General features: G+C 48.9%; 1 protein-coding gene across 1 annotated transcript; it reads right to left on the minus strand.

Moving 5' to 3' along the window:
- Positions 1–1,323: 1,323 nt before the first annotated feature.
- LOC123087521 (putative gamma-glutamylcyclotransferase At3g02910) lies at positions 1,324–4,860 on the minus strand. Its single transcript, XM_044509551.1, has 2 exons — positions 3,992–4,860; positions 1,324–1,664 (listed from the first exon to the last, which is right to left on the minus strand). Exon 1 carries the CDS (start codon positions 4,783–4,785, stop codon positions 4,219–4,221), a length of 567 nt encoding a protein of 188 aa, XP_044365486.1. The 5' UTR covers positions 4,786–4,860; the 3' UTR covers positions 1,324–1,664; positions 3,992–4,218.
- Between the last annotated feature and the right edge of the window lie 17,632 nt (positions 4,861–22,492).

Raw genomic sequence — 22,492 nt, forward strand, 5'->3', positions numbered from 1 at the left:
AAGCCACATCATAAAATGTACACAGGATAACCAGAACCCTCGGATCAAATCAATTTAAATACATCTAACTGTCTGTATTACACCAACGATCTGATATTCAGATCAACGGCATAGATCAAATGTTCTGCCTAGGGCAGACGCGTGGTCTGCCAATCTCCTAGCGCGCTCCGCGTCCCTGATCCCCGCAGCCCACGCACGTCGTGCCATCCTACTCCTACCCTCGCAATCTACCTCAGCCACCATGATCCCCTCGGCCAAACAACGCCGCCGCACCTCTCCCCGCCTCCCAGCTCTAGGTCCGTTTCCATGCCGCCCATCGCAGCTGCACCTCCCTCCGCCGCCAAGCACTAGCTCCGGTGGCCGCGCCGCCCATTGCGTCGCACCTCTGCCTAGATCCGCTTCCCACGCGCCAGCACCCGCACGCCTAGGCCCTGAACCGCCGCCGCTCCGCGCGCTTCAGCCCTGATTCAGCGCCGCCTCGCCATTGGGGCGCCTGCTGCGTGGCTGCCACTTGCCACGCCTCACCCTTCGGGTTCAAGGGCTCCTCGGCAAGCGTGGCCGGTGGCAGTCCAACGACGGCGGCAAGGAGCGAGGAGGGGGTGCAAATCAGCGACAACGAAGTCCCACATTGGGGCATACGGGCACCAGAATCGACCCGCCTTGTGCGTTTGATGAAGACGAGAAGGGATGGGGGCTACCTGCGACTTGAGGCGGCGGCAGGACGACAACGCGGTGATCTGCATATCTACAAGGGAAGGTTAGCCCATGCTCTCCGTCCTCTCTGAATTTTTGTCAGGCAAACAGGGATACAGGCTTTTGCTGATGCGGCAGACATCGCCCACGGCAGCAATAGGGCGGGGAGGTAGAGGCAGCGGGGTGCCAGAATCACCGAGGGAATGCACAGCTAGAGGTCAGGGATGCATCCTCCCGAGTGCAATCCACACCAGTGGACGAAATTTCTCATGCATGTTTAAAATATTCCGACGATGATTGGCGTATCAGCACGTAAGAAGATCTGTCTTTTTTGGATGATGTTTGAGCAAAGTAAGGATGGAGGGGAAGGGTGGCCGACAGCATACAATTAGGTCTTTGCTATAGCTTTTTCGTGGCACAGGCAACACTGCTTTTCACGAGCAAGGTGGCAAATTCAGGTAGCCAACAACACCCCCCGATGCAGGCAAGTATGAATGGATGTAGATGCAACACTTCTCAGGGATTTAGCATTTTTATACTCACGTAGTAGATGTTCATGGTGATGCAAAACACTTTCAGGGATGTAGGCAAATTTTCAAACAAGAACATATGCAGGTATGCAACAGTGTAAGAGTTTTAGGGGGGGTCTGGCAATACTGTACATGTACATCTTTTTGTAAGGTAGATAACCAAGAGAGGAGTAATTTTTGTAGGTACCATGATGTACGCAACACTTTGAGAGATAAGTAGGGAAACACGGTAGGATGCAGGCAAATTACAGATACATATAAGCAGGATATAGGCACACATTTTTTTTCCAGATGGGTCAGGCAATATTCCTATACATTAGTCAATACTGCAATGCGGTCACAGTTGGGGACATCCATTACCGACTAACGACGGTGGGGATTAGTCGGCCGGCCACGGAGTGCTCTTTTTTGTCATGGCACATCTTCACAAACGAGTCATGCCTACAGCAACAAGGCAACAATATTCAAGATTTCTTGTTTACTTCATTTCCAAGCATCACTCTTAAAGGCAATATACGCCAACGGATCATCATAACTGGGGAGGAGTGTCCTGTCGGTTTTATAAATTCAGTACCATTCTACTACTCGCAGTTTCTGTAGTTCAGTCAAATAATACAATTTCTTCCTGGTTTCCATATTGTGGATGTAAATTATATTGCATTCTCACAAAAACCTTTTCTTCCTGCTCTCTAATCATACTACCACGCCAATGATGGATTGTTCTTTGGTGGTCATCTGACCCTGGTTTGTGCTACGATTTCCTGTACAGTTTAGCTATGAATCGGCATGGTTAACTCTTTGTTTTGCTATAGAATTGGTATAATAAACAAATCTATTGGGTCCTGCTCTAGGGATTGTTCTTTGGTTCTAAGCTTGACTCTTTAGAAGTGTTACTTGACTCTCTATACTTAGAGCTTGATAAGAACGAAAACAAATTAATAGGCTTAATTTTAGTTGTTGTGCATTTCATAGGGTGTCGAATGTACTTGATAGTGTCGTAGCTTCTGTTGACATTCACATATGATAGATGTTGTAGATGTATTTCTCCAGCATGTGTAAGTAGATAGCCCACACCATGTGGGTCTGGGAGATTGGGCCCTTCCATTGTTGGATGAATCTCATTTGGCTCCTCCCTGACTCACTCATTCATGCAGGTAATTTGCTCTGATTTTTCTGATGTTGTTGCTTTGCTAATAATGCGGTGAACATTTGGAAAGGTTGATAGCATAAATTCAACGCTTCCCTTGCAAGAGAACATATTGTGGTGCCATATTTTCCATTTTTCTTGCACAACTTGTTATGTCAAGCAATAGCGAATACTTTTATTGATTAGCCTTTCTGCTCTATGTACTGTGATACCTGCTATGTGTGAATTTGCTCTGAGATTCATGTTTACAAAATATATATTCTACCTATGGCAGTAGTTTTAGCATCCATGGTGTTGTACAGTAGTTTTATCTGTATCACATATCCATGAAAATACTTAACCTGAGTAGCAGGGGAGCAGGTGACAGCAGCCAGACATTTGATCCCACTTCGCTAATCACAGCCAATAAGTTGTAACCAAGGTGCTCGGATAAATATGTTCCTTTCTACAGAATGTAGGAGTTGCAGGTTTTTAAACTTACAAAGGACATTTTTTCAGTCTTAAACCAGTTGTGTTTTGAAGCATTTTGTTTCTTTCATTTACATGATTCAATAAAAAAAAACACATGCCAAAATTGTTACAAGCATTGTTGTAGATAATAGAAAAGTTTGGCCTAATCATCTAACATGCTTGGATGCTCCTTATCTTCAGTCAAAGGTCTACACTTGATCAAGCTTTAATGTTGAAGTAATGTTCTATTATTGTAACTGTATACATATTCTTTGACTATTACAGAGAAAATCGCAATAACATTCTTGGGTAAGCTGGAAGTGAGGTCCTTATCTGGAATTGTTCAGTATCTACTATTTCATCATATTTATAAAGAAAAGGTTAACATTTCTGGCGTTGCTACTTAAGGCAAGTCCAAGTGGGGTGCACGTGAAATTTTTAAATATTGTTGAGATCACTGAAGATAGCTCATGGCATGGCAAGTTTTATCTTGAAATCAGCATCCGTGGCTTGAATATTAATCAACGGCATCCCTAGGCTCGACAACAATCAGAATAGAGCAATCAGTGGTTGCAGGCTTCTAAAAAAATGTAACTTGAATGAGGATGTGCCCGTTGGATTCATTTGTATATCCTGCTTTTTAGCATCCATGTGATTTGGTTTTCTTTTAAGCTAAACATTATTGTTGGTAGTAAGACATGTAAATATAACTGTTATTTCCAAAATTATATGATGGTAGTCAGAGACGTGCGTTGCACGTGCAAATTTACTAGTAATCATTTGAAAAGAAGAATCTTGCACAAACCAAATTCTCCTCTTGTTTATGTCTGGTTAGTTTAAGCAAGTGACAGATGCACCTAATTGACACTGATGTGCAAGTATCATATGCTACACACTAATAAAGGTTGTGCTCATTCTAATCCTTAGATACTGTGGAAATTGAAAGCCCAGCTATACAAAAGCTATGTGTTTGTCGGTCCAGCTTAAAAAGGCATTCATGGATGTGTAAGTGTGGTGTAGATGTTACACTCACGCAACGCCTAGAACTAAATTTGTTTGTCGCTCAATCATTGTAATAGCGAACGTTCATAGATCACACGCTTACGCAACGCATATAGCCCAATGAAAACACCAAGGAAGTAGAAAGACGGATGAAAGTAGCAACAATTACTTCGTGTATCCATGTAGGAGTATCAATCTTGCACGGCACGCATCTTCCAGCAATGAGATAAGCGCAGAAGCGAAGTGACAAACGGCACGAGACCCAACCTGGAGGCTGGAACAGACGAACAACTGTCCTCGTCGGCGCCGATGCGGCCGGCTAGGAGATCCAGTATGAAGCAGAGGACGACGGTACGGCCCTCGTCGGCGGCGATAGAGCGAGGACCAAATCTTGCACTAGGACTGGGAGGAGACGAAGACGCGGATCTGGTCGAGGAAGGTGAGGTGCTGCGGCCGGTCCACGCGGCGGACGTACCCGGCGGCCACCGCCGGCGAGTACTCGGCGTGGCCCCTCCGCCCGCTCCGCGCCCACATCTCCGCCGCGTACCCGCGGTGCGCGTAGTACGCCACCACCTCTTCCGCTGCGCCTTCCCCCCCATCGACAACGACGGAGACGGGGAGGCGCTCGTAGTGGGCCCGCGAGACGCCCTCCAGCTCGTCCAGCCGGGCGAGGCCGTGCGGCGTGACGGAGTAGAGCTCCCCGCGGACGCGCTGGCAGCCGTGCTCGCCGGGCAGGTTGAGGAGGAAGGGGACGCGGTAGGGCCCGCAGACGAGCGGGAGGGGTTCGGCCGTCGCGGCGGCGGCCACGAAGGCCGCGTCCCCCGCGCGCGCCAGGTCCTGCAGCAGGCAGTGGTTGGAGAAGCCCCGCTTCAGCGTGCCGTACGTGAACACCAGCGTCCTCTTCGCCTCCCCCTCCGGCGCCGGAGACGGCTGATGCTGAGGGTGCTCGTCGGCGGCGCCCATGGGGATGGGTGGGTGGGTGCGATGTACGGACGGGCGGAGCTGATTGGCAGGGGAGGGTGGGATTTGGTCTTGGTTTGGTAGGTTGGTGCGGTGGCGGTGGGTGCTGAATTTATTGGGGACGCGGGGTGGGCTGGTGGTCGACGTGGCGTGGGCCCACCTCGCCGGCCATCGGCGACCATAGCTTTCGTCTCGGTCACCTCGTGACATCCAGCCACGGCCCGTCTGTCTAATTCAAACTTTTTTGAAATTTCTAATTCAGTCTTTTCAAATTGGTATTTCAAATTCAGCTGTCTCGCTCTTCGTGGTTAGCTCAGCTGGCCTGGCGAAGAAAATGTGCATGCACATGCTTATGCATGTTCGACCGATGAGATATGCATGGCAACATGGGATGATAAATCAAAACAAGTCCGGCCGATGTGGAGTGAGGCTTGTTTCCACACAAGCCTCACTCCACATCGGTATGGCCGGCCGGCCAGATGGCAACAAGAAAACGTGGAGACATCTAGAAGCACCATACCACTGCACGTGACAGAGATTTTCTCTTCTGCCTCTTGTTAAAGATTCTCCCTCTCAAGCACGGCGTGTACGGCCGCTAGCTTGCACCAACCTCCCTCTTGACCACGCCGCACATCGGAATCGACACAACCGGCGAGCTCAAAAGAAAAGAAAAGGAAAATATATGTGCAGTTGTAGAGCTAGATCGTACTGTAGATGAGAACTACTTGCACTCCAAGGGAAGCCTCTCTCAGCCCTTGGATGGCCATTCCGGCTTCTCTCTTCACCATCTCACAGCCACCCACTTCTCATCGGCGTTACCCTGCCCCGCTCCTCACCGTGATTTTCAGGCATGGGACCCAAGTTGTCTCTCGTCTGACCATGCATCGGCTATGCTTATGCTTTCATTTGGTCCATTTTGATACACTTTGTGTATGAATTTCTCCCAATAGGTGCCGAATTATTTTATGATATTTAAAACATAGACCTATCATGAAACAAACATTAGAACCTAGCGACCGAACTTAGGCTATGCAAAAAGAGAAGAAAAAAAAAAGACATGTCGTGCAAACAAGCGCCAAAGCATCCAAGCCGGCCTCTCCAACCCCGGGGAAGACACGCTACCGAAGGTTCGCCCTCGTATTTTCCCGAGCAAAGCACAACCGTCGTCGCCTTGTATAGATCAGTTTTTTTTTTGAAAGTCTTGTATAGATCAGGTTGATGATGCTACTACTTGTCTTTTTGTGCATGCAATTTATGCTTATCTGAATTGGTTGTTCATTTAAAACGTACACCGTACGTTCCATTGTTTGAGTGCACGCGAGTGGGATCGATTCCTACCAGGCCTGTTCTTGGGAGAAAAATTATGCAACCTATCTTGGTACAAGTTGAGGTAATATTTGGTTCATAGCTAGATAATACAACTCTTTTCTCACTATATATAGTCGTACCAAATAAAGAAAGTGAGGCGACGAAATTGACCACCACAAGCGTCAATATGGTAAATTTTTGCGCTCACATTGCATAGGACATGTTGTCAAGAAAGTGTGGCATAGTACATAGCTATGACCGGTAGAACAAACAATACTATCCAGAATTCCAAAAAAAAAAAACAATACTATCCATGAGCATCAGCCAGACTTACGGTTATGACAAAGTTTGTCAATCAACGAAGAATATCCTAAAGGTATCCCTATGCCTAGTTGGTCCAATCCATCCTATGCTTGAGGTTCACGGCCAGGGTGAAAAATAACATTTTTTAGAACTATCCTCCAAGCTTTATTACACAGAAAACCATTTCTTTTTAGAAATAGTGTTCAAATTATGCGGCTGTAGTAGCCAAACATATCTACCCTGCGCTAAAGATAATGTGACAGCCTCATACCCCTTCGCTCGTACCCAAGGGCACCCATCGTTAGGGTGTCTTGTACCCCCCGGCCGGCGTCGTTGCTGGTCTACTGCATCTCCTATGGTCTTAGAGTCATGGAGGTGTCGTGGATCTCGGTCATTGCCGACGGGAGGGCTCCATTTCTATGTGCTTTTGTGAGTTTTTTTACGGTTTGTGTCTTGCTTAGAGAGACGAGGCGGTGACGGCTCTCTGAAGATGGAATAAGATTCTCCCTGCCTGGCCCCCGTCCCAGTTGTGCTTCTAGCATCATCGGAGGGCGTGTGGAGGTTTGTCTTCAGCGGATCTCATGGCATTCGGTCGGTGTTTGTCTTTGATAGATCCATGTGGACCAGGTCTTCATTCGTCTTTGTTCATGTTTCTACAGGTTGGACCCTTCCGATCTACGTCTCTCTTCTTCGGCGGTAGTTGTTGTTCGGATGCGCTGGTTCTATGGGGCCTTAGCACGACGACGTCCTGACCGTCTACTAGAAAAAGTTTTGCCCGGCTCCGATGAGGGAGGGGCAATGATGGTGGCGCGCCTGGCTCACTTTAGTCCTAATATTCATCACTAGGTGGTCTACGGATCTGAATATATTTTTTACTTCTGGTGTTCTTTCTACTACCTTGGTTCACTCTAGTCCTTATAGACCGGAAGTTTTCATCGCAAAAAAGAAAAGATATTGTAAACTTGGCAAGATTGAGAGCTTCATAATTCGAGCTCCGACCTTCATGGAAAAATTTACAAAGATCAAAGTTAGCTGCTGGAGCTCCTGTCTCCGTAATAATCATCAAACGAGAACCTCCTGGATTTCTTCAATCTGCGTAACTACCTGCTTGCAATCAGACGCAACATGTATCGATCTCTCAAGGACGTGTCCATTGTATGGTTGGTCCTCCAAACCATTTTAGGCTATACAAAGATTTACCTCACCTTGGAAGGCTCCTGAGCTGTGCGAGATGAAAGGGACGAGGTAGTGAGTGTTTGGTGTCGTGCCTCCTCTTTTGCCTCACCCGCTGGAGAGTGTTTCTCGACCACACACTCCAAGCCTCCAGGGTATCTCATAAACTTCGAGTAACATGTGTTACGAGAGTTCACGTATACTAGTGAACACATATTAACAACATACTAGTAACTACACCAATAGTCGTGAAGTCTTTCGCTAAAAAATATAGGCCATTACGGCAAAGAGTCAAGTCAAGATAACAAAAAATGAAGTCCTACAAAAATGAATCTACACCACGAAGCAATAGAGTGCACCACATGAACATAGGATATTCTAATCGAAGTATAGTTAGAGACTCTCTGATTAAAGTCTAAACCATTTTAGCCATATCCATAAGATTTATGTTCCTAGTGGATTAATCTTCATGTATAATTTCATACATGTAGTTAAGATGATTTGTACTTTTCAAACAACTAGGAATACAGTTGACACCCTGCAACATTGTGGCGAGCATACTACATAGTCAAACTGTGTGTGCGTTTTTGTGCCAACATAGAGTATATACACATTTCAGTTGATTATTGCATACACGGGAATAGACACAACTAGTCACCACAAATCCAACAAAACAACATTCCAATGATTAAATAAAAAGATCCTCAAAGACACCTTATATACTCTAGGATTTTCTATCTTCTTATATCTAATCCTACACTACAAAAACCTATCAAGATATTAAGATGACGGCATTAAAATATATAGGAGTGCCACACATATAGGAGGAGGTGGGGGATGCTTCCTCCATCGTGCTGGAAGATAGGAGGGAGGCGCACCTCGACGAAGCCGGCCACATGATGTACATAGTCGTTCTCGAGCCACCTGTAGGAGGCCAAGGCATGGAGCCGATGCTCGGCGGAGCTTGATGAAGATTGTTGAGGGGGCAAAAAAGATAAGTTATGCATGAACCCTGAGATACCTTTAAGCCTAATAATTAGGGGCACACTTAAGATTTTTCTAGGGTAGGGGAGGGGGGGCAATGCCCCCCTTTGGCCCCCATGGAGCCCTGCCACTGTCATAGAGCATGGCATCAGTCCTTCCTGCCGTCGATTACGACGACCCTCGGCGAGCCACAACTCCGGCGGTTGTATCGAACCCTCGTCTACGACTTCTTTGCACGGTTGTCAGAGGAAGAGGTGGAGCGGGTCTCTGCCAAGCCGGGATTGGCCCGGGTCCTCCGGAACGTCATCCGTGTTTGAGAATGGCTAGAGGCGATTACCCATTTCTAGCCATCTCGTACCAACACACGCGCGAGCGCGCGCACACACACAACTCACACTTGCCCTCCATCCACCAATCAATCATCCACATCACTGCCATTCATAGGCGTCTCGTACCCCCCCCCCCCACACACAGAGAGAGAGAGAGAGAGAGTCTGCCAAGCTGGGATTGGCCCGGGCCTTCCGGAACGTCATCCGTGTTTGAGAATGGCTAGAGGCGATTACCCATTTCTAGCCATCTCGTACCAACACACGCGCGAGCGCGCGCACACACAAACTCACACTTGCCCTCCATCCACCAATCAAGCATGCACATCACTGCCATTCATAGGCATCTCGTACCCCCCCCCCCCCCCACACACACATAGAGAGAAAGAGAGAGAGAGATAGATAGAGAGAGAGAGAGAGTCATGATGATTTAGGGCATAGCTTTACGGGGACCTTTTGACCTTGTCACAAGCACAAAACGAACTCCCCATATGGTGATGGTGATTTAGGGCGTAGCTTTGTGCGCCGCGTTTGTGCGCCGCTACATTGGAGAGCTTGTTCTCGACCTCCTTGCCGATGCATGTGGTGGGTTGTGGTTCCGGTCACACCACATGCGTGTGCAGTGCGTGATAGAGTGTGGTACTCCCTCCATTCTAAAATATAATGCACCCGCGCTTCTCGAGGTCCAACTTTGACCATAAATTTAACCAACGAGATCAACTGCGGCGGGAGAAAAAAATATATAATTGAATACTTCTTCCGAATACGAATTCACTGATATAATTTTTGCTCCCGCCGCAATCGGTCTTGGTAGTTAAATTTATGGTCAAAGTTAAAGCACGGGGATAGAGGAATCACTACATTGTGGAATGAAGGGAGTACTAGTTACTACCAGATGGCAAGAAATGAGAGTGCTGTGGACTGGCTTTGTATACTAGTATAAAAAGACCGTACTACTGACCAAGAAATGAGAGAGCAATAATGAAGTCAAGTCAAGTCAAGTAGGCCATTACGGCAAGGAGTCAAGTCAAGATAACAAAAAATGAAGTCCATACATAATTAAATCTACACCACGAAGCAATAGAGTGCACCACATGAACATAGGGTATTCTAATCGATGTAGCCACTATTTTAGGTAGAGACTCTCCAATTCTCTACCTAATATTAAAGGGAGGATTGTATCTCCACTTTTTTTTTAGGTACATAGTGAAAAATCACTCAGGAGAGCTGATGGTATTCTTTCACAACATCCGTGCTAATCACTCCCGGAACCCTAGCGAGCCAGAAGTGGTCTCCATTCAAAGTTGCATGTGCTGCCAGCTTGTGGGCAACTTTGTTCTGATCTCTCTTGACCCAATTAACTCTGTGGGCAGCAAAGACTTTCAGGTTCTCCTTTATATCCCAAATGAAGGGGAAAGCCTCTGATCTGATCACTTTATCAGACATAAGTTCCGTGGCCAGCGCAGCACAATCAGTTTCAACAATCACCGGTCCCCTGAACAAGGCAGCGAATGATTTCACTCCAATCAGTATTGCATGCGCCTCCGCCACCTCTACACTGTTGCTGTAACCCATACGATGTGTCTGTGAGAAGAAAGGAAAACCTCTGAGGTCTCTAGCAATGATGCCCGCCGGGCTCTCCCCAGTACTCCCTCCGTTCCAAAATAGATGACTCAAACCTGCATCGCAATTTATTTTAGTCCATCCATCCTCAGGCGGAATCCATCGGCATGGAAACGTTGAGTTTGACTCCATATGGTCCCTCTGAAGCATGTCCGATGCAGATTGGTGGCCACTGTCCTTGCTACTGCTACTGCTCTGCCTCAATGGCGTTTTCCCAGAGTCTGAGGTTTGCAAGCACAACGTGGTCTCCCCTGTTTCAGCAACATACTGTTCAAGGAATGCGACTGAGTGTGCGATTGTTTCTTTCCCGTCACTGAAGACAACAACGCCACAACAGCAGCAGCACTTTTGTACGCATTTCAGAATTGCATGGCGCCAACAGATTCTGCAGCCAGTCCTTTCCGGAGTCCCGAAAGCAATATTCCTCAGGGATGTCCCAAACTTCTCTTACCTTTGATCTCAAAGCCCTGCTCTTTGTGCATGCAATAACCGCATGAAATTCTGTTTCTTCGGTGTTACCACATATCTTGCAAATGCTATCAGTTTCCAATGTGCGCTTCCATTTATTTTCCTTTGTTGCAAGCGTGTCTGTGGCCACCCGCCAGCCGAAGATCCTCACTTTTCCGGGAACCTTGGCCTTCCAAATGATATCGCAGATACTTCTATCGTTCGGTTCACTAGAGGAGGAGGATGCAGCCAGGCTCGCTTCTCCACTTTTTTTTTGGTCAAAGTCTTTTTCTTTACGTCCCTTGGTGTACGTCGAGCTCGGCCATCGAACGTCAGTTTTATCGATCAGCGATCGAAGCAGTTTTGTTTTTAGGGCCATCGAACGACAGTTTTATCGATCAGCGATCGAAGCAGTTTTGTTTCTAGGGCCAGTTTTAACTAGAGGATGACTAAGAAGTAATAACACTAAGTTTAAAGTATAACGACAGCAGCAGATCTGTTATTCAATATTTCTTTGAAGAAAATGTGAACAAAATGTATTCAGAAATTCGAACAAATATTTAAAATCATGATTTTTTTTCAAAATGATAATTATACAATGAATAGTTTTTTAAAAAGTGAACAAAAATTGGAAAACGCAAACAATTTTTTCTAAGATGTCAACATTTTTGAAAACAGAATTACAAACAACTATTTGGTACTGTGAACAAAAATTTTAAAATACACACTGAAAATTTCTTAGTATACAGTGAACAATATTCAAATATACACTGAACATTTTTATAATGTATGATATAGTTTTTTCAAATGCATGCTGAACAAAAATTCTATACAAGATGAACATTTTTTATACAGAATGAACATTTTTGTTTAGTACAGTTAACTTTTTTGAAATGTGAACAATTTTTGAAAGGATGAACAAAATTTGTAATTTCAAACTTTTTTGGAATTTGGAAATTTGAACTTATTTTAAATTTGATTTTTTAAAATGTGAACAAATTTTGAAATCATGAACAAAAATTTGAATATCAAACAAATTTTCCAAAATTTATTCCTTTTTGTAGTTATGAACATTTTTTTGTAAATTTTGAATTTATGAAAAAACTTTTTTATTTTCTTCCTTGCCCGTTTTCAGAGTCACATACAATGTATCCCCTGTTGCAACGCACGGGCATGTTTGCTAGTAAAGTCTAAAGCATAGTTTAGCTATATCCATAAGATTTATGTTGCTAGTGGATTAATCTTCATGTTTAATTTCGTATATTTAAGATGATTTGTACTTTTCAAACAACTAGGCAGTTGACACCCTGCAACATTGTGGCGAGCATACTACATAGTCAAATTGTGTGTGCGTAGAAGCAGTAGATACTATGCCATTTTGACGTTTATCGTCAATTACTACATTCTTTTTTGTGCAAACATAGAGTATATACACATTTGAATTGATTATTTCATACACTGGAATAGACACTACTAGTCACCAAAAATCCAGCGCCGCACCGTTGCTAGCCCCCCGTCTCATCCGCTCCCTGGGCGCCGCCTTGCCGCCGTCCGTGGAGCCAAAAGCGCTAGTAGCAAGTCGTCTGTCATCGTCGTGATCCCGTCTCCAGGTATTGCGTTCCATGCCCGTGCCTTCTCCAAGTTTTGCTCCGGGGTCGTCTTTGACCCCGTTTCCTTCCCTTCCCTCTCCCCGCCGAGGGTCGTATGGGTGACTCCGCCGTCGGCGGCGCCTTGTTTCTCCGCCGCCGGCATGTTTGTCCTCTCGTCGCTCTTATTCTGCCCCCACCGCACGCCTGCATGCCTTCATGGTGGACGATCTCGTCCTCTCGGTCACTGTGGCTAGTCCCTCCTATTGAATACATGGTTTGTGCATGTATATTGTATAATCCGGCCCACCTCCTAGTCATTGTATAGTTGAGGTTACGGCACATCTTGTACTTCATATATACGTGCGCTATGCACCGATCAATACATCGAGTTGCATTGCCAAAACATTCGTTTCCAACATGGTATCATACCTACGATCCTAACCCTAACTCCTGCCGCCGCCGCCGCGATCCCATCGCCGCCGCCGCGTCTCCTCGCCGCCGCGCCGCCGCCCCTGTGTGCCGCCGCCGCCTCGCGCTTCCGCCCGCAACCCGCAGCGCCGCCACCCGCGCCGCGCCGCCATCCCTCTCGCCGCGCCGCTTCACCACGCGCCGCCGCCCTCCCCTCTCGGCCATGACCTCCCCCGGTTCCACCGGTACCACCCGCAGCCGCCGCACCAACCCCTTCGACGGCCCCGATCCCGTCGTCATCCGTGATCTCAATATCCTCGCTCGGGTTCACATCGTCCTCGATCAACTCACCTCCACCTACTATGCCTGGAAGACGTACTTCTCCCTTGTGTTCCGTGAGTACAATCTCCGAGATCACATCGATGGCTCCGTGGACTCCCGCTTCATGGAGGACGATGAGGAGTGGACGTCCATCGACGCCACTCTTATCCGCTGGTTCTACACCACCATCTCGAAGGACCTCTTCCACACGGTGGTCTCCGCCGATGATGATGCTCACGCCGTTTGGACTAAGCTCAACGGCCTCTTCACCGACAACGCGCTCCAACGCAAGGTTTTCTTGCACGACGAGTTTTTTGGGTGCCAGCAGCTTGACTCGTTGGTCGACGATTATTGCATGCGCCTCAAGAAGCTTGTCGACGAGCTCCGTGACCTCGGCGAGAAGGTCTCCGACGAGCTCCTCCTCAGCACTCTCATCGCCGGCCTGAACGAAGACTTCGGGAACGCCGCCTCCAACATCCCTCTCATCACCAACCCGACCTTCCCCAAGGTCGTCGCGTACCTGAAGCTGGAGGAGAAGAGGATGCGGATGTCGCGCGCCCGGGCCACCCATACGGCTCTCATCGCCGGAACCCGCGGCGGTGTGCCGCCCACTGCTTCGGCTCCCCCGCCGCGGCCCGCCCAGGGACCCCTCCACGTGCAGCCGCCGCCCGGGTTCCCATATCCCGCGCCGCCGCTGCCGCCACCCCCCCGCCGAGCAGCAGCAGCGCCGGGGCGGGCGTCGCGGCCGAGGTGGCCGCAAGCAGCAGCAGCAGCCGCCAGCTGCCCATGGCGGGGCGCCGCGCCAGCCGCAGCACCCGCTCCCGCCGGCGCCCTGGCAGGCCGGCCAGAACCCCTGGACGGGGGTTGTTCACGCATACTACATGCCCATACCGCGCGCCCCCGTCCCCGGTGTTTTTGGCACCCGCCCGGCCCCTCATCAGGCTCTGTACGCGGCCCCTCAGGCGTATCCGCCGGCGCCGCTCTACGGCCCCTCGGCGGCCTATGGGCAGCCTCCGGCCGGTGGGCTCGTGGCGCCGCCGCCACAGCCTCTGCCATCGGCCCCGGCCCTCCCGCCGGCACCATGGGACCCCGCGCTGCTAGCGGCCATCCACACCGCCCCCACGCCACAGCAGTACATCGGCGATGGCGACTGGTACATGGACACCGGAGCCACGGCTCACATGGCCGCCAACCCCGGTAACCTTCTTACCGCTCACCCTCTTCACACTGCTGCTCGCATTACCGTGGGCGACGGTTCTTCCATGCCCATCACTCATGTCGGCCATGATGCTTTTCCTTCTAACTCCGTTCCATTACATCTTTCTACCGTCCTCGTTTCACCTGACATCATTAAAAATCTTGTTTCTGTTCATTCTCTTACACGTGAAAATCCTGTCACCGTTGAATTTGACATGTTTGGCTTTTCTGTTAAGGATGCCCGTACCCGGATGGTGCTCCACCGATGTGACAGCCCCGACGATCTCTACCCGGTCCACTCCTCTACATCCTCCATCGCTGCACCCATGGCGCTTTCTGCTGGAGTGGACCTTTGGCATGCTCGTCTTGGTCATCCCAACCCTGCCACCCTTCGTCATATTCTTCGCAGTTTTTCATTCACGTGTAATAAGATCGACGATCACACTTGTCATGCTTGTCGTCTCGGCAAACATACTCGTTTACCCTTTAGCACTTCCTCGTATGTTGCTTCATACCCATTTGAGTTAATTCATAGTGATGTTTGGACCTCTCTTGTTGCAAGTAACACGGGCTATCTCTATTATCTTGTTATCCTTGATGATTTTTCGCACTATGTGTGGACCTTCCCATTGCGGCGAAAGTCGGATTCTGTTGCCACTCTCACCGCATTCTACTCTTATGTCTCCACGCAGTTTGGTCGCCCCATTCATGCGTTGCAAACAGACAACGGGAAGGAGTTCAATAATCTTGCAATTCGCAACCTTCTCGCCGCACACGGCACGATTTTTCGTCTCACTTGCCCGTACACTTTGCAAAAAAATGGCCGCGCTGAGCGCGTGCTTCGCACTCTTAATGACTGCGTTCGCACCCTCCTCTTTCACGCCAACGTGCCACCACGTTTCTGGCCTAACGCACTCGCCACCGCATCACTACTCCCCAACATCCGTCCCTGTCGCACTCGCGAGAATTTTGCTCCTCATCATCTTTTGTTCGGCACGCCACCTTCCTACACTGAGCTTCGCATTTTCGGTTGCTTGTGCTACCCTAGCATCGCTTCCACTACTTCTCATAAGCTCGCACCACGGTCCGTGGCCTGTATTTTTCTTGGCTATCCCCCCCATCACCAAAGGCTACCACTGCTATGATCCTATCTCACATCGGGTCATCACTTCCCGACACGTTTACTTTGATGACATGGTTTTTCCGTTTCAGTAGGTACCTTCGGATGTTGCAGCTTTGCCCGCTCCTGGTGACGGCCGCTCGGGCGCTTCTCTCGGGCTGCCTCCTGGCTTTGAGGGTGCCCCCCGTGCCCCGGGTCGAGTTCCTCCCCGGCCGGTTTCCTTAGGGGCTGCACCCCTCCCGGCGCCTGCGACGCCCCTTGCGCCACCATCGGCGCGGGCCTCCTCGGCGCCCCCCGCGCCCTCGCTGGTGGCCTCGCCCGCGGCGGCCTTCCCCGCGCCCTCGCCAGCGGCTTCGCCCGCGGCGGCCTCACCCGCGGTCTCACCCACGGCATCAGTGGCAGCGGGCTCTTCTTCGTCCTCGCCCGTCGCCCCGGACTCGCTGCTCCGCCCGATGACTCGCTCTCGGGCTGGTACCTTCCGCCCGAGTACGCGGTACACTAGCGATGAGTATCTTCTCGCCGCTTCCGTCTCCGAGCCGTCCCCTCTCCCATCGTCAGCTCGAGCCGCCCTTCGGGACCCTCATTGGCTCGCTGCGATGTATGAAGAGTTTGATGCGCTCCAACGGAACCGCACTTGGCAGCTTGTCCCTCGGCCACCTCGTGCCAACATCATCACGGGCAAGTGGGTCTTTCGTCATAAGACTTGCCCCGACGGGACTCTCGAGCGCTACAAAGCTCGCTGGGTGGTTCGAGGCTTTCGGCAACGTGCGGGCGTGGACTTCACCGACACTTTTGCTCCGGTTGTTAAACTGGGCACGATCCGCACCGTGCTTCAGCTGGCCGTCTCCCGACCTTGGCCCGTGCATCAGTTGGATGTCTCCAACGCCTTCTTGCACGGCCACCTCGCCGAGCAGGTGTTCTGTGAGCAGCCCACCGGCTTCATCGACGCCACACATCCGGACCATGTGTGCTTGCTCTCCCGTTCTCTTTACTGTTTGAAGCAGGCGCCTTGGGCCTGGTACCAGCGCATCGCTGCCTTCCTGCAGACGCTCAGATTTACATCGACCCGCTTCGACGCGTCCCTCTTCGTGTACCATCATGGGGTTGACACGGCCTACTTGTTGCTCTACGTCGACGACATCATCCTGACGGCTTCCACTGTCGCGCTTCTCCAGCGGCTTACTGCTCGTCTTCGCGATGAGTTTGCCCTGAAGGACTTGGGGCCCCTCCACTACTTCCTTGGCATTGAGGTGGTTCGACGGCCAGATGGGTTCTTTCTGCACCAGCAGCGTTACGCCCACGAGCTTCTCGATCGTGCCGGCATGCTTAACTGCAAGCCTGCTCCCACGCCTATTGACACCAAGGCCAAGGTTTCAGCTCTGGAGGGCTCTCTCGCATCCGACGCGGCCTTCTATCGCTCCATTGTGGGTGCCTTGCAGTACCTCACTCTGACGCGCCCCGACTTGCAGTATGCCGTTCAGCAGGTCTGTCTTCACATGCATGCTCCGCGTGACTCTCACTGGACCTTGGTGAAGCGTATCCTCCGTTACATACGCGGCACTACGTCCACGGGACTTACACTGACGGCGTCCGCCTCTACCAACCTCGTCGCCTACTCTGATGCGGACTGGGCTGGCTGCCCGGACACACGGCGCTCCACTTCGGGGTACTGTGTCTACCTTGGGCCGTCTTTGATCTCTTGGTCTTGCAAGCGACAGCCCACAGTCTCTCGCTCGAGTGCAGAGGCAGAGTATCGGGCAGTGGCTAACGCCGTTGCCGAATGCTCTTGGCTTCGTCAACTGCTCCAGGAGTTGCTTTGTGATGTTCACAAGGCCACACTCGTCTACTGCGACAACGTCTCCGCCATGTACCTCTCCGCCAACCCGGTCCATCATCGACGAACGAAGCACATTGAGCTCGACATACACTTTGTTCGTGAGCAGGTGGCCCTTGGGCGCATCCGGGTCCTCCACGTCCCGACGGCGCAACAGTTTGCCTCTGTTATGACAAAAGGACTGCCTACTTCTGTTTTCGAGGAGTTCAGGTCCAGTCTTTGCGTCTCCGGCGACGCTTCGACTGCGCGCGCGGGGGGGGGGGTGTTGAATATATGGTTTGTGCATGTATATTGTATAGTCCGGCCCACCTCCTAGTCATTGTATAGTTGAGGTTGTGGCCCACCTTGTACTCCATATATACGTGCGCTATGCACCGATCAATACATCGAGTTGCATTGCCAAAACATTTATTTCCAACACCTCTGTCGCTGCTTTCATGGCAGGCCCCGTGTCGGTTAGGCTTGGGGTCCACCTCTCCCTCGACGTTGCGCGTGCTGCGGCTAACATGGTTCGCACTCACGGGATGGGGTTGCTCTGCCTACCGCCATTACGGCTCGAGTTATGGCTGAGTCCACGCGCCCGGACGCGTTGGACATCTTCATGCCTGAGGATGACTACGACGGGGCCCTTCAGCTCACGGTGGTCATCATTGAGCCGCCGAGCGCTTTCATCAACTCCACCTCAGCGATCCAAACTGTCCTCTTGCGAGACCTTGGTCACATAGTCGTGGAGACTGTTTCCGTGGGTGTCTTTGGGATCAAACTTTACTCCTTGAGCCAGTTTGGCATGATAGGGAAGGAACGACCTGATCGGGGTCGAACTTTACTATCCTTGACTACACGGGTCCATCCTGTCATGTCCATCTTCTATCCACCCCTCTCGACAAGAACGCGTACCCAGGACCAAGGCACTAGGCAACGGTCGCTGCAAGTTGTCCGGTCAGCGCGTCGGCATGGGGCCAGGGGAAGGCCGTGAGTCAGGCAGTAGGAAAAATGACGTGATGATGAACTCGAGAAGGCCAAGGCAACGTCGCCGGCCTACCCAACTGAAGATGAGGAAGAGAATGGCATCTAGGTGAGCTGTTGCGCGTGGAATAACCACGCAAAGGAGTCGAGTTCGATCATAAAAGGAGGAGTAAGGAGGATGGCCTGGGTTGCCTATCCTATTGGGGAACGTAGTAATTTCATAAAAATTCCTACGCACACGCAAGATCATGGTGATGCATAGCAACGAGAGGGGAGAGTGTGTCCACGTACCCTCGTAGACCTAAAGCGGAAGCGTTAGCACAACACGATTGATGTAGTCATACGTCTTCACGATCCGACCGATCAAGCACCGAACGCACGACACCTCCGAGTTCTGCACACGTTCAACTCGATGATGTCCCTCGAACTCCGATCCAGCCGAGCTTTTAGGGAGAGTTCCGTTAGCACGACGGCGTGGTGATGATGATGATGTTCTACTGACGCAGGGCTTCGCATAAGCACCGCTACGATATGACCGAGGTGGATTATGGTGGAGGGGGGCACCACACACGGCTATGAGATCGAAGGGATCACTTGTTGTGTCTCTAGGGTGCCCCCTGCCCTCGTATATAAAGGAGAAAGGGGGTAGGTGCGGCCGGCCAGGAGGGGCGCGCCAGGAGGAGTCCTACTCCCACCGGGAGTAGGACTCCCTCCCTTTTCCTTGTTGGATTAGGAGTGGAGGGGGAAAGAGGAGGGAAAGAGGAAGGAAAGGGGGCAACGCCCCCCTCTCCTTGTCCTATTCGGACTAGGGGGGAGGGGCGCGCGGCCCTGCCCTGGCCACCTCTTCTCTTCTCCACGAAGGCCCACTATGGCCCATTAATCCTCCGGGGGGTTCCGGTAACCCCTCGGTACTCCGGTAAAATCCCGATTTCACCCGGAACACTTCTGATATCCAAATATAGGCTTCCAATATATCAATCTTCATGTCTCGACCATTTTGAGACTCCTCTTCATGTCCGTGATCACATCCGGGACTCCGAACAACCTTTGGTACATCAAAACTCATAAACTCATAATATAACTGTCATTGAAACTTTAAGCATGCGGACCCTACGGGTTCGAGAACTATGTAGACATGACTGAGACACGTCTCCGATCAATAACCAATAGCGGAACCTGGATGCTCATATTGGCTCCCACATATTCTACGAAGATCTTTATTGGTCAGACCGCATAACAACATACATTGTTCCCTTTGTCATCGGTATGTTACTTGCCCGAGATTCGATCGTCGGTATCCCAATACCTAGTTCAATCTCGTTACCGGCAAGTCTCTTTACTCGTTCTGTAATACATCATCCGCAACTAACTCATTAGTTGCAATGCTTGCAAGGCTTAAGTGATGTGCATTACCGAGTGGGCCCAGAGATACCTCTCCGATAATCGGAGTGACAAATCCTAATCTCGAAATACGCCAACCCAACAAGTACCTTCGAAGACACCTATAGAGCACCTTTATAATCACCCAGTTATGTTGTGACATTTGGTAGCACACAAAGCGTTCCTCCGGTAAACAAGAGTTGCATAATCTCATAGTCATAGGAACATGTATAAGTCATGAAGAAAGCAATAGCAACAAACTAAACGATCAAGTGCTAAGCTAACGGAATGGCTCAAGTCAATCACATCATTCTCCTAATGATGTGATCCCGTTAATCAAATGACAACTCTTTGTCTATGGCTAGGAAACATAACCATCTTTGATCAACGAGCTAGTCGAGTAGAGGCATACTAGTGACACTCTGTTTGTCTATGTATTCACACATGTATCATGTTTCCGGTTAATACAATTCTAGCATGAATAATAAACATTTATCATGATATAAGGAAATAAATAATAACTTTATTATTGCCTCTAGGGCATATTTCCTTCAGTCTCCCACTTGCACTAGAGTCAATAATCTAGTTCACATCTCCATGTGATTTAACACCAATAGTTCACATCACCATGTGATTAACACCCATAGTTCACATCGTCATGTGACCAACACCCAAAGGGTTTACTAGAGTCAACAATCTAGTTCACATCGCTATGTTATTAACACCCAAAGAGTACTAAGGTGCGATCATGTTTTGCTTGTGAGATAATTTTAGTCTACGCGTCTGCCACATTCAGATCCGTATGTATTTTGCAAATTTCTATGTCAACAATGCTCTGCATGGAGCTACTCTAGCTAATTGCTTCCACTTTCAAAAAGTATCCGGATTGAGACTTAGAGTCATCTGGATCAGTGTCAAAATTTGCATCGACGTAACCCTTTACGACGAACCTTTTGTCACCTCCATAATCGAGAAACATATCCTTATTACACTAAGGATAATTTTGACCTCTGTCCAGTGATCTACTCCTAGATCACTATTGTACTCCTTTGCCAAAAAAACAGTGTAGGGTATACAATAGGTACACATCATGTCATACTTTATAGAACCTATGGCTGAGGCATAGGGAATGACTTTCATTCTCTTTCTATCTTCTGCCGTGGTCGGGCTTTGAGTCTTACTCAATTTCACACCTTGTAACACAGGCAAGAACTCTTTCTTTGACTGTTCCATTTCGAACTACTACAAAATCTTGTCAAGGTATGTACTCATTGAAAAAACTTATCAAGCGTGTTGATCTATATCTATAGATCTTGATGCTCAATATATAAGTAGCTTCACCGAGGTCTTTCTTTGAAAAACTCCTTTCAAACACTCATTTATGCTTTGCAGAATAATTCTACAATATTTCTGATCAACAATATGTCATTTACATATACTTATCAGAAATGATGTAGTTCTCCCACTCACTTTCTTGTAAATACAGGCTTCACCGCAAGTCTGTATAAAACTATATGCTTTGATCAACTTATCAAAGCGTATATTCCAACTCCGAGATGCTTGCACCAGTCCATAGATGGATCGCTGGAGCTTGCATATTTTGTTAGCACCTTTAGGATTGACAAAACCTCTGGTTGCATCATATACAACTCTTTCTTTAATAAATCCTTGAAGGAATGTAGTTTTGTTTATCCATTTGCCAGATTTCATAAAATGCGGCAATTTTCTAACATGATTCAGACAGACTTAAGCATCTCTACGAGTGAGAAAATCTCATCATAGTCAACACCTTGAACTTTGTCAAAAACCTTTTTCGACAAGTCTAGCTTTGTATATAGTAACACTACTATCAGCGTCCGTCTTCCTCTTGAAGATCCATTTATTTTCTATGGCTTGCCGATCATCGGGCAAGTCAACCAAAGTCCACACTTTGTTCTCATACATGGATCCCATCTCAGATTTCATGGCCTCAAGCCATTTCACGGAATCTGGGCTCATCATCGCTTCCTCATATTTCATAGGTTCGTCATGGTCAATTAACATGACCTCCAGAACAGGATTACTGTACCACTCTAGTGCGGATCTCACTCTGGTTGACCTACGAGGTTTGGTAGTAACTTGACCTGAAGTTACATGATCATCATCATTAGCTTCCTCACTAATTGGTGTAGGAGTCACAGAAACATATTTCTGTGCTAAACTACTTTCCAATAAGGGAGCAGGTACAGTTACCTCATCAAGTTCTACTTTCCTCCCACTCACTTCTTTCGAGAGAAACTCCTTCTCTAGAAAGGATCCATTTTCAGCAACAAATATCTTGCCTTCGGATCTGTGATAGAAGGTGTACCCAACAGTTACTTTTGGGTATCCTATGAAGATGCACTTCTCCGACTTGGGTTTGAGCTTATCAAGATGAAACTTTTTCACATAAGCATTGCAACCCCAAACTTTAAGAAACAACAGTTTAGGTTTCTTGCTAAACCATAGTTCATACAGTGTCGTCTCAATGGATTTAGATGGTGCCCTTTTTAATGTGAAAGCAGCTGTCTCTAATGCATAACCCCAAAACGATAGTGGTAAACCAGTAAGAGACATCATAGATCACACCATATCTAGTAAAGTATGATTACGACGTTCGGACACACCATTACGCTGTGGTGTTCCAGGTGGCATGAGTTTGTGAAACTATTCCACATTGTTTTAATTGAAGACCAAACTCGTAACTCAAATA

Source organism: Triticum aestivum, chromosome 4A (genome assembly GCF_018294505.1).
Source record: "Triticum aestivum cultivar Chinese Spring chromosome 4A, IWGSC CS RefSeq v2.1, whole genome shotgun sequence".
NCBI lineage: Eukaryota > Viridiplantae > Streptophyta > Magnoliopsida > Poales > Poaceae > Triticum > Triticum aestivum.